General features: G+C 40.1%; 1 protein-coding gene across 1 annotated transcript in view; it reads left to right on the forward strand.

Annotated features, from left to right (window-relative positions):
* Positions 1-1,605, forward strand: part of LOC127410820 (parkin coregulated gene protein-like) — a 252,640-nt gene extending 251,035 nt beyond the window's left edge. Inside the window, exon 6 of the mRNA XM_051646018.1 lies at positions 1,446-1,605. Within this exon, the coding sequence (XP_051501978.1) occupies positions 1,446-1,605 (160 nt within the window). The remainder of the gene's footprint in view (positions 1-1,445) is intronic.
* Positions 1,606-13,544: the final 11,939 nt, after the last annotated feature.

Below are 13,544 nucleotides of genomic sequence, written 5' to 3' on the forward strand. Positions count from 1 at the left end.
TATTATGAGTACTATTGTAGCTGTTATTATATCTTAGAAAAAGAAAATGAGCTGTTAATGTAGAACTCAGTATTTTTAAAGAAATCAGGTTCTCTGTCTGCTACAGAAAAAGAAAATTTCTCATAAAGCAAATATAATCAGAACAGATGCACTGAATTATGTCTTGGTTAACATTAAACTAAATCTGACAGGATATACCTCAGATTCAAAAACACTGCAAAGTGTAATTCTACCATGTATTGCAGTTAGTGTGTATAGGCAATTGTAATTTGCACTATTCATTAACTTCAGACTGTATTCAATAGGTAGATCACGTTATCATCTTCATCATTATTATTATTGTCACAATTCAATGCTGGAGAGTGTCTTTCCTCTGCTTGCTCATGATCCAAAATCAAACATCACCAGCTAACAGTTTATGGCTGATTTCTATGTTTCTGTTTCTGTTTAAGGAGGATCTTAAAGGAGAAAAAAGTTTTGATTCCAAAAAGAAAACAAAATCACACAGATGGGGACTGTATTGTCGTTCGGCCCCGTTTCGAGGCCGGCCCACCTGGAAAAGTCCCGGTTCTCCCTATGGCCAGTCCACCCCTTGCCATCGCTTGAGAGCAGAGTGCTGATGTGAGACAGTTGTTCTTTGAGCATGCGACAGTAGGAGGCGCTCCTGACTCAAGTGAGTCATGAGAGAGAACCCGAAGAGAACAGGCATTTAAACCATCCCTCACTCTAAACAAACAGCTGTCTGTATCACTTTATGTCAGGACAATTCACTATTTTGTCAGAAATTAAAACTTTTAATCCTGACAGTAATCCCAATTTTTTTAAATGTAACTGTAATCTGATTACGGTGGGTTTTTATGTAACTGTAACAGGTTACAGTTACTTTTTTGTATCCTGATTACCTAACGCCGTTGCAAGTAGTTTGTTACTCCCCAAGCCTGCCTGTGATTGATGGGTTTCTCTAATGCCATGTCAAAACCAGCAGAGACATGCCCGAAAACATCTGACAAACAAACACACAAACATGAACACTGATTCTCCTCCTATTCAATTATTCTGAATGTGTTCAGTCCATCAAAGCGAATCAAACCTCTACTGACAATCTTTAACAGTCATCCAAGCTGCTTCATTAAACATTTTCTTGGTCGTTTGGTTTCTAATTCTACAACATTGCACTCGCATTGCAGTCTCATTGGTCTGAAATCTGGCTCCATATAACTGTATATTTAACATCGACCTTTATTTAAATGAATAAAATCAATAGTGCTTTTGAGATTTAGTGATCAGAGTAAAGTCAGACCATACTGTATGACAAGAAACAGCTCTAAACACACTGACACATCTCTTCTTCAGTGTGCTGTTTGTATTATAAGTTTATACTGTCCCAGTAGTATGCTTATGTAATGCATTCATTATCTGTGTCTGTCTGTCTGCGTGTGTTGTGTAAACTCAGGTGATGGGATTGACTACAGCCAGCAGAAGAGGGAGAACATCGGAGATCTGATCCAGGAGACATTGGAGGTGTTTGAACACTATGGGGGCGAGGACGCCTTCATCAACATCAGATACATGGTGCCCACCTACGAATCATGCCTTCTGATCTAAAGCAGCACAGAGAACTCACACACAAAAACACTTATACACACAAACATTCAAAACACATCTACTCCTGCAAACATGTAAACACACTCACCTTATCTTACAATCCTAATTTCCGACTTTATTAAACTCATAAAACAGTTCCCTGTTTTCAATAGAGTGTAACCTAGAGAGTTTTTGTGCATTGCTGCTGTCTGTATAAGAGAAGATCCTCAGACACACAAAGCTTTGTGTTAAACCACAGGCATAAGAAGCTCAGGGGTCGGGTCAATAAAGCTTTATAGACGAATCTGACCTGCATGCTTTTCATTTTGTGTGTGTGTGTGTGTATGTGTGTGTGTGTGTGTGTGTGTGTACATACATAGAGGTGTAGGGAATTCCAACAAGACCTACATCTCTGCTTTATTGACCTGGTCAAGGCCTATGATACCATCAGTAGGCCTGGGCTCTGGGTTGTTCTTCGTGCTTTCGGAGTCCCTGACCCTCTGCTCGCGATCATTAAGGACCTTCATGATGGTGAGCGGGCCCGGGTAAAACTACGTGGCCAGGAGTCAGAGCCATTCTCTGTACACCTTGGGGTGCGACAGGGATGTCCTCTTGCTCCAAAATTATTTAACATCTATTTTGACCACGTAGTTCATGAAGCCTTCAATAGCTGTACCGGAGGAATTTCCATCTGGTACAGATACAATGGGAGGCTGATCGATGCCCAGGTGCAGTCAAGGGATGGCTCCCTATTGCTCAACCATGTTATGTATACCGATGATCTGGTAATTGCTGCTCACTCAGAGGAGTTGGGGGTGCTGCTGCTGAACCTGGAGCTTGCCACTAACAGGTGGGGCCTTACCATCAGCCCCACCAAAACTAAGCACCTGCCTGGGTATTTTGTACCATCAGACACCCCACCCCCCCAACTCCCAATTGGTGATAGAGCAGTTGTGGAGAGAGTGGAGAGTTTCCCATACTTGGGCAGTGTGCTCATGACCGGCTCCGGTTTAGCAGCGGAGGTATCACTCCGAATCAGTCGAGCGGCATTATCTTTTCATCGGTTGCGTAACACTGTGTGGAAGCTACCTGATCTGTCGCTCCGCACGAAGCTTCAGGTCTTCTCGGCCACGGTCGTTCCCTCCCTTCTCTACGCTTGCGAAACGTGGACCCCGTTAATGGAACATCTTTGCCGGTTATAAACATTTAGGCTGACCTGCCTATGATCCATCCTGGGTTTAACCAGGCTGGATTGTGTGAGGAGCTCACAGATCCTTGAAAGATCTGGACAAACTCCCATCGGTGAGCTACTCTGGTAGGCAAGGCTGCGTTGGCTGGGCCATGCAGCTCGCATGCCCAGCCACCACATGCCTAAACAGCTTTTGTTTGGCCGGATTGAGGGGGCTAAATGGGCGCAGCATGGGTTGGAGAGGAGATGGAGTGATGTGGTACAGGAGGATCTGGAGCTGAATGGACTTGCCTCTGACTGGTACCAGCGGTGTCAAGATCGGCCTCTGTGGAGGAGGCTCGTGAAGGATGCTACTAGGCAGTTGGAGGCAGTCGCCCTCCAACAACAACGTAGGGCGGAGGAGTGACGCTCACAACAACGAGCGGAGCGTCGGGTGGCTAAAGCACAGCAAACTGGCACAGTAGGGGGCACAGGTGGTCCATCAGCCAGTCATCTCAGTCAGTCGACCCGTGGCATCTGGGTCTGCCCTGTGACCTCCTGCCAGCAGGCTTTCGACACTTCACGTGGCCTCAAGGTGCACATAGCCTGGCACAAGCATCGTGGTGACGTCACCGCCACTTAGTGGCGAATGGCGGTTGTTGTTGTTGTTGTTGTGTACATATATACAGTATATATATATATATATAGTATAGTATATAATATAGTACAGTATATACTGTATATAAAGTAAATCTAGTTGGCTAAATAAAACATCTTGAAGATGACTTGAAGACCAACCAGAAACCTCTGCCAACCAGTTGCTTTGACTTTTAGAGTCATATCTAACTATTTTAGACCTAATTGTTAAACCTTTAGGACAAAAACGCTAGAATTACTGAAAATTACAAAATAGTCTCATAGAATGAATGCTACTATATGTTACGTGGTGAAATTAACACTAGAGGTGCTGCAACAACTGTGTTTTATTCACTTTCACACAAATCATGAGTGCAACGGCTGATAATGTCTTTATAAACACATATTTTTTGTACTATTACTCACAAACTGCTATGTTATGATATCCAAACAGTTTAACTATAACGCATCATTTGAAAAATTATACATTTTAATGCTTGAATTACAGACCTACATTTACAAACTTATTCCAATGCGATTAAATTCAGCAGTATCTCACCTCATAGAGTGATGTACTTTTAACTCAGAATTATGCGGTTCGAGATCAGCCAACCACGCAACCTGACATGTGCAACGAGAATATCACAGAAGCAACACGACATGACATGGTTGCTTCGGAAAATGTGCTTTTCATTTCTCATTTTGTTTTTGGACACTATCAGTCAGATTTAGGTGTTGGTTAAGGGTAAGGATGTCTATTTTGTGTCAACTTCTTGTTTGATTTTAGAACAATATTAATTAGGTTAGGGAGGTTAGGTTAGGGAGGTATGTTTTACTCATTAAATCCTCTATATAATATTTACCTTAAAAACCTTGTCAATTACAACAACATTTCACTCGCCTTTGGTGCCCCCCGCTGGAAATTTCACTGGGAAACTGCAGCCAAACGTGTTACAAGGCACGTAATTTCATTTTCAAAGATGTTGTCAAGGTCACATAATGTTTATGAGACCAGACTGAAAATTTTACTGAAAATTGTTTTAATGCATACACACTCTTTTTGGATTGTTCCAACACCCTTGCCTCCTGCTTTCTTTATTTCTTTCTCTTCCTCTGTGTCTTCAGATCAACTCTTTGTTGAATATTTCTGTTTATTTATTTTTTATTTGATTATTTTTGATACATTTGTTTTAGTCTTTGTTTGCCACTGGTGAAACATCACTGCTAGAAGGCAACATCGATCCGTTCACTATTTTATTTGACTTTTGTCTTTTGTTGTGTGTGTGTGTGTGTGTGTGTGTGTGTGTGTGTGTGTGGTGGAGAGATATTAAAGTGATTTTTGATTCTTCGAAAATGATCTAAAGGTCTGCACATTCTCAGTTATGAAGCTGAGTTTTCTATTTGATTTCAGGCTTTTCACTGATGGCTATTGATGCTTATAAGTAAACATTTACTGGGAGACTGGGAGTTCTTCAACAAGACCACATCCTGCTAAATCTGAAGGGATTCACGGAGTGCAGGACAACATTCAGAAATAAATTATGACTTTATTTAGATAGCAACAATATGTGCTTTTGAAAGCCATGAACCTGCACGCTGTGTGCCAAAACACAGTGTCTGAATGAAAGAATCATTTATCAGAGCGGGGACACACATACACACTCAAACTCATGGGGCTTCCCCAGGGGCGTAACTAGAGGGATGGCAGGGTGGGCAGCCACCTTAGAGCCCGAGGGGTGATGAAAAACTACCAAGGCTCCCCAAGGAGAGGGCCCGACAGTTTCGTTGTACTGGGGCCTGCAAGAACCAAGTTATGCCTCTGGGCTTCCTTCATGCTTTACAGCCTTCTTTCTTTTTTTACCTGTGAAATCAGACATTGTGAGTGTGCATTGGTTTATTTATTTTGTAGTATATTGATTTTATAGTAAATAATGCCCCCAGAGCCTTTTCACATAATAACAACCAGATTAAAACTTCCAGATCACTTATTTAAATTGTAAGATCCCTCTCTTCATCCCTTTCTCTCTTTTTTTTACAACCCCAAATCCCAAAAAGTTGGGACAGTATGAAGAATGCTAATAAAAACAAAAAGGAGTGATTTGTAAATGATATTCACCCTTTGCTATATTGAAAGCACTACAACAACACATTATATGATGTTTTTCCTTGTGAATTTCATTGTTTTTTTAAATGTACAGTAATTTCAAATCAGATGATTGCAACACGCTCCAAAAAGCTGGGACAGTCGAGTGTTCACCACTGTGAAACATCACCATTTCTTCTGATAACACTTATTAAGAATTTGGGCACTGAAGACACAAGTTTGTTAAGTTTAGAAAGTGGAATTTTCCCCCAGTCATCCATTATGTAAGTCTTTAGCTGCACAATTGTACGGGGTCTTCGTTGCCATATGGTGTGCTTCATAATGCACCACACATTCTCAGTTGGAGACAGGTCAGGACTGCAGGCAGACCAATCAAGCACCCACACTCTGCTTACACAGTCATGCATTTGAAATCCGGGCAGTATGTGGTTTGAAGTTGTCCTGCTGGAAAATGCAGGGACATCCCTGGAAAAGACAGTGCTGGATGGCAGTAAATGTTGCTTCAAAATTTGTACATATCTGTTTGCATTCATGGTGTTCTCACAGATGTGCAAGTTACCCATGCCATGGGAACTGACACACCACTGGCCCATACAGACACTGGCTTTTGGACTTCACACTAATAACAGCTTGGATGGCCCTTTTCCTCTTTGGCCTGGATAACACAGCAGCCTTGTTTTTCAAAAACGTTTTGAAATGTGGACTCTTCGGACTAAAAAACACAGTTCCAATGTTCTACTTTCCATTTAAGATGAGACCGAGCCCAGAGAAGTCGGCAGCGCTTCTGGACAGTGTTGATGTAGGGCTTCTGCTTTGCATAGTAAAGTCTTAACTTGCATCTGTGGATGCAGCGGCAAGTGGTGTTGACTAACAAAGGTTTACTAAAGAAATCCCAAGCCCATGTTCATGATATCCATTGCAAATGAATGCCGTTTTTTAAGACAGTGACATCTGAGGGATCAGAGATCACATGCATTCAGAAATGGTTTTCGTCTTGCCCTTTACGCACCGAGATTTGACCAGATTCCTTGAATCTTTTAAATATATTGTGCACTGTAGAGGGTGAAATGCCCAAAATCCTTCCAGTTTGTCTTTGGGGAGCATTATTCTCAATGTTCTGGATTATTTGCTGAAGCATCTGTTGGCAAATTGACAAGTCTCGAATGATCCTTGCTGTTGAAGGACTAGGTTGTTTTTGGAGGCTTCCTATATAATGTGACATGATTGCCTCACCTGTTTAACACCTCCTGTTTCACATTGCCTTGTTATTTCAACTTATTAAATTGTTATTAGTCTTAAATTGCCCATCTCAACTTTTTTGGAGCATGTTGCAAAAATCTGATCATTTTCAAAAAAACAATGAAATTCACAAGGAAAAACATAATATAATATGTAGTTGCAGTGCTTTCAATATAGCAAAGGTTGAATATAATTTACAAATCACTCCTTTTTGTTTTTATTAGCATTTATCATACTGTCCCAATGTTTTTGGAATTGGGGTTGTAATTATTAGATGGATTTTGTTGTGTAGGCTGCAATTGTTCTTCTTGTGCACCAGTCCCCTATAATTTCCCCATTAACAGTGGCCCCAAAATTTATTTAGACACTTAAGCTACACTTAAAATGAATGTCTTTGCAATATACAACAAAATATCAAACAAAGTGTCATTTGTTTTAAAGAAAGATGGCCCAAGCACACTTTCCAAGCAAAACATTCAAATTCAAGTTTAAAACAGCAGATTTGGCATTTGGAAACTTTTTGCTTGTCAAACATGTCCATAATTAATGTGATGAACTACACCTGTGGTTATTCTGCAAGAGCACCTGTGTGAACTTGATGGGAACTGATTTCATACATACACTAAAACCTTGACACCAGTTAGTTAAAAGTAATTGCAAAAATTGCTAAAAAAAAACTGAGATTTTCTCAGTTCGTTCTGAGAAAATGTCCAAAAGAGTCTTTCGGGGGGCACTATGATTTTATGACACTAGCAATTTGTTCTTCCAAATCAACATACCATAATGAGAAGGATGTGTTTTACTGGAGCTTTTGCTCTATCTTAGTAATTAGTATAGACAAGAGAACAATACATCTGTGTTGGTCTGTTTTATTCCTTTTTCAAAAACCTTAGACCTGTGTTGTTTATCATTCTGGTAAAGGTGATTCCCATGAGCTGATGTGTGCAGTGAGCTGAGATTTATAGAACATTTGATCTCAGTTTCAGTTCAATTTGGATTTGATCACACTGCCTGTAAATTAAATCTCTGAACAGACACATGGGGGAATGGAGCAGGGATTTGCCCAAATCAGTTTTACTGCAACAATCGAGGTCAATAAAGAGACCCAGAATCCCAGCTGAAGTCCGAGAAACTGAGATGGTGATTTATTTTTGGAGGGGCAACAGCTCAGATTGGTTGATTAAAGGAATAGTTCACCCAAGAATTAAGAATATGATCATTTACTCATCCTCATTCTTTCTAAACTGAAAAAAATAAAATAAAAAAGATTTTTTTTTTCTTCTTCTTCATGGGAACACAAAAGAAGATATTTTGCTAAAAGTCAGAGTAGTTCTCTTTCATAAAATAAAAGTTCATGAGTGCAGGGGCTGTCAAGCTCCAAAAATGCATCTTGAGACACAGAGTTTGAATATGCACAAGCACAAAGTGTGGCTTCAGAACACTGTATTTCAGAATATAGCACACAATTCCACTTTTATGGTGCGTCTTTGGAGCTCGACAGCTGGGGCAAATTAACTCCTTTTGTGTTCCACAGCAAAAAGAAAATCACAATTTCAGAATGACATGAGGGCTAGTAAACTTTGAGTGAACTTTTCCTTTATGTCTGCACTGAATTGCCCTGCTCTGTTTGGCTCTGTTCTAATTGGCTCTCAAGTGAATGAGTGGCAGTGAATGAAATCCAGGCATATATACAACAAAAAAAAAAAAAAAAAAAAGAGAGGAAGAGATGGAGATGTTGATGTGGGAGCAAAGGGAAGGGGAAACATTAGAATGTAAAAATGCCAGATTGTTAAAAGCAACAGTGCAGTGGGGAAGGAGGGAAAGGGAATGACGCAGCAGGAATAAATAGCCCTCTGGGACCCATTCTTCTTGTTCAATGCATCTGCTGGGGGCCACACAAAAACCAACTCCAGCCACTGAGCATGTGCAAAGCCCTGAGCAGAATGGAGATTTATTTCAGAGTGGCTTCATGCTTCAAGTGTCACCCGCACTTCTTAACCCCAGACTTCCACCACACAGAACAAAAGGGAGCTCTGCTGTTTATTACAAAGTTCCCTTGAACTGCACTGAAAAACTTCATTAACTTGTACTTTTTAGCCCTCAGTGCTGCAGTGAAGAAGGATGAATATTTCTTGAGGTTTTGAAACGTAATTTTTAAAGTTATAATTTTTGCATTTATTAGATAGTATAGTGGAGAGGGAGACAAGAAATCGAAAATTAAAAATGGACTCAATTTACTTTCTTAATGCACATTCTCGTTGTGCAGTTCAGTGGTGCCTGTTATTCCAAATAAAAGAACAATTGTCTTTGTAATCTTTTATCAAAAATAATAACTATCTTGGCCTCTGAAACAACTTTCTGTTTCGGCTTTCATCACAAATCCCTGTTTTCTTTTTTTTTTTAAGCCCTTCCCCTACAACCACCTGGCTCCATTCTGGTATGTAACACCCACATTTTACAATCCAATCGATTCCCGATGGATAAAATCAAAACCTGCCCTACACTTTCCAAAAAAAAAAAAAAAAAAAAGAAAAAAAGAAAAGAATCAGGTTTCACTTGGAAATACATTTGATGTGGAAGTAAAATATGTAGCAAATGGCATTTTACTTTGACTTTAAATACGCCTTTGCAATTCTGAAGTTCTGAACATATTGCCTTGTTCCAGGCAGCAGAATTGAGCTGTATCATTCAGCAGTCTTTGAATATTGGGCTGTTTGTGAAGCGAGTCTCTTTATAGCAGTGCTGTTAACCATCACTGGTTTGTAGAGTGTGAGAGCGTGGATTGTTCTGAAGAAGGCTCACAGGAGACCAATGGTTTCTCGGCAGTTGCCTGAAAGATCTTCCTCTCTCTTGTGCTCTAGACTGGCGGGGTTCTGCGTTCTGATCCTCACTCCTCCTCTTCCTCAGCCAGACGCCCTTATCAGACACAAACACACTCATGCCATTCTCAGATGGTACACACACACACGCCAGCACAACCACTGTCCTTATTGTTTGGATCAGCATAAGGCGCCAAACACACACACACACACACACACACACACACATACACACACACACACACACATTTGTCATCATAAGTCACTCTTTTGTCAGTTGTAATTATCTCACGTTAGACCATTATTTAAAGCTCATGCAATTCAGCAGCAAAGGAATTTCAATAGTCTAATAACAAAATGGGCACACAACATCATACGTGTTTTGTTTAAAGTTTCTATCTTGTAAGCCTGCTTCATGTTGTTTTACTCCATTTTGAAGAGTTTGGGGTAACACTGTATTTTACATGTTACTATTATTAACTACAATAATAATAACAAAAACAATATGTAAGCACAAACAGCAGTAAAACATACTTACACAGTACATGTAGTTCATTAGTAGGCCAATTACTCATTAATTACCTATGTAAATACACAGTGACATAAACACAGTAAAATGTAGAAACAAAAAGGTGACCGAGTTGTGGGGAAATGGCATGTTCTTTCACCATTTGATTTTACATTTATTACACATAATGAAATATATCATAGTATATATGTTTAATATAAATTCTATAGGTGACTTTTCAAACACTGATTATTAATATCATCTAATTTTCCATGTGTTTATGATACCTCATACAGTTTGTGTGTATGATAACATGTTTATGGGTGTCATGTATTCCCTGTTTTTGTCTAGACTTTTATGTTGAAATTCTTGTTTAGTTCCCCGTTCCTGTTTCTTGTGTTAGTTTTGTAGTCCTTTGTAGTTTTATTTCATGATTGGTTCACCCTGATTGTTTCCCCAGGTGTTCCTTGTTTTCCCTTGTGTATTTAAGCCCTTGTTTCCCCTGGTTTGTTTGTCTGTGTTCACATGTATTGTCATGTTCTGTACCTGGTGCCCTGTGTTTTGTTTTCATTTTATTCTGAGTTACCTTGTTCATCTTTTGTTTACATTAAAAGCTGCATTTAGTTCCTCCATCCTCGCCTGCCTCACTACAGAAAGAAATGGATCTAGCGGCTGTCTGAATTCTGCTCCTTAAGTAAGGGGACCGTCCAATTGAGGATCACATCTGTGAGTTTTTAGAGCTAGCGAATTTAGTGCACTATCCAGACCGCTCTCTGGTGGTTTTCTTCCGGACTGGTCTCAATAGTGCACTGAAGGAACTAATGCCTACGGCTGATCCTCACTGGACACTCTACGAATATGTGGAGAAGGCTCTGGAACTTTGCGGTTCCCTTTACACAGTGGATTATGGCGGGAACCCCAGGCCAAAACCTGCATCCACGGCTCCCTTCTCCAAGCCATCCACGGCTCCTTGCTCCAAGCCATCCACGGCTCCTTGCTCCAAGCCAGCGCCCACGCCTGCCACGGGCAATGAGCCAGCACCCACGCCTGAGTCTGCTCCACGCTATGTCACACCCAAGTCTGAATCTGCTCCACGCCATTTCACAGCCAAGCCTTCCGTGACTCCTTGCTCCAAGCTTCCTGCGGCCCCTGTCTCGAAGCCTTTCATGGCCCCGGTCTCCAAGTTGAATGATCTGCCTCTGATGTCAGTGCATAGGGCCATGAAGACCCTACCTCACAAATTGTCAGTGCCCACGCCTGCCACGGCCAACAAGCCAGCGCCTGCCACGGCCAACGAGCCAGCACCTGCCACGGCCAACAAGCCTCTTCCCGTGTACACGACCACGGAGGTCGTCCCCGAGTCTCTGCCCATGCCCACGACCATAGAGGTCATTCCCGAGTCTCTTCCCATGGAAGAGAGGTTGTTTCCCAGTCATCCAGGACTCTTTGTCTTGAGCCTTCCACGGCTTCGCCCCTCGAGCCTGCCACGACTTCACCTTCCGTCGTCGAGCCTCTCCATTTTTTTTTTTTACACAATTCACACACACGTTGGTGCGGCTATCCTTATGAGGACTCTCAATAGACATAATGATTTTTGTACTGTACAAACTATAGATTCTATCCCCTACCCCTAAACCTAACCCTCACAAAAAACGTTCTGCAGTTTTACAGTTTCAAAAAAACATTTAGTATGGTTTAAGCAATTTGAATTATGGGGACACTAGAAATGTCCTCAAAAACCACATTTATAGCATAATACCATTGTAATTACCTGTTTGTAACCTAAAAACATGTCCTCATAAACCACACACACACATTCCACATGTTCTTTACACTTCAGGCCCCATGACATCTTGACTTGACTAATCTCTTTTGTTTTATGCTTTTGTATTGTTTATGTTCATCCTTGAAGCCTTCAAGCTCTCCTTAGACAAAATAACTTAAAAAAGCTTTGAGAGAGCTCCTGTTATTATGTTCCAGTCATACCACCTACTGCTTTTCTAATCAACTCGCGATGCTGACCACAGGATCATGACTGATGCCCCCCTCTGATGGCCCATCTCCCTCTCACGTCCTCTGCCTACTGCTTCACAACCACCTGATTTCATTTTCATTTTTTATCTAAAGTGCCATTAATTGGATTAATCATCGAATAAAATCTGTGTTATTAATAGAGGAGGCAAATATAGAGGTTGGGTGGGGATTAATATCTCACAAAAACACCTACACACATAAACACACTCAACAGCAACTAGCAACACAGAGACACATGCATACAGACACAGAGCACATGTGACCTGTCTCAAGTATAGTGCCGAGTAAAGTGGAAATGTATGGATGTGCCTATGTTAAGAGCTAAGGATCCTTATCAAAGGTTAAGATGAATGCTGAATTATTTGGTAACACTTTACATTAACCCTAAAAATGGCAAGCATATAAATGTACCTCTGAAAATTAATGAATTGCTATTTTTCAATACATTAGGGCCTACATAATACATTTCCATGTTTTGTTTTGTTTTTCTAAAATCTTCAATTTTATAGCTTGAAGTCGTAAAAAAAACATTGAACGATAGGAGCGTTTGCCTCGAAGTCAGCTGCCTTCTCAAAAATGCTGCCTTTTTTACTTTTAGATAAAGACTGTGTGTTAATGCCAGATCTTATATACAAAGTCCCATGTCCTCTGTATTTGTTTTTCACAAAGAAATTGAACGAATCACTCATGCTCCTCTCTCCAGCCTCTGAATCCCTCAGAAAACAAAACTTTTTTAGGGTAAATGTTCCCTTTGTAAAGTGTTTATAAAGGGTTCATTCATGACTTATGAGTCATTTACAAATGCATTATAAATCATGCATATGCAGTTATAGCAACATGCATAAAAAGGGCAACTTACATCAAACACTTGCCAAAAAGTGAGCATTTAACTTACATGTTATAAATGCTTATTGAATACATTTATTCAACTTATTCAAAGACGTAAAACAAAAACAAAAAAATACAGCTTATGTCAGGAATTATGCCATTTTTGTGTTTATATTAATTACTATAATGTCTTGACTCGCTTTTGTAATAATTTTCTGTGTCCCAACTATCATATTTCTTGAGTGGTCTCCCAACTAACCTTGTCCAGCAAACATAAGTACCTCTGCAAAACGTCCTCTCTTGGCTCTTTTATAATTACTTCAACTGTGTCCACTTTACATAATGGTACATTCATGGGTAACTAATGTTGAATAAGCATTATTAAGCATTTATAACATTTGAGGTAAAATGGCTAACTTTTTGGCCATTAATGAACCCCTTTATATACCCTTATCTAAGGGAACAGATACAGCATGAAAAGTGTTAGGAATATTTTTGCTGCCTGATTTTATTTTATTTATTTATTCTTTCAATAAATTACATTATACTTTTGCCCATCTTGGTCAGATGAATGTATGCAGTCAAAGTTCATACATTTTGATAAAAAGATCAAAATCTTTGATG

The sequence above is a fragment of the Myxocyprinus asiaticus genome, chromosome 20, assembly GCF_019703515.2.
Source record: "Myxocyprinus asiaticus isolate MX2 ecotype Aquarium Trade chromosome 20, UBuf_Myxa_2, whole genome shotgun sequence".
NCBI lineage: Eukaryota > Metazoa > Chordata > Actinopteri > Cypriniformes > Catostomidae > Myxocyprinus > Myxocyprinus asiaticus.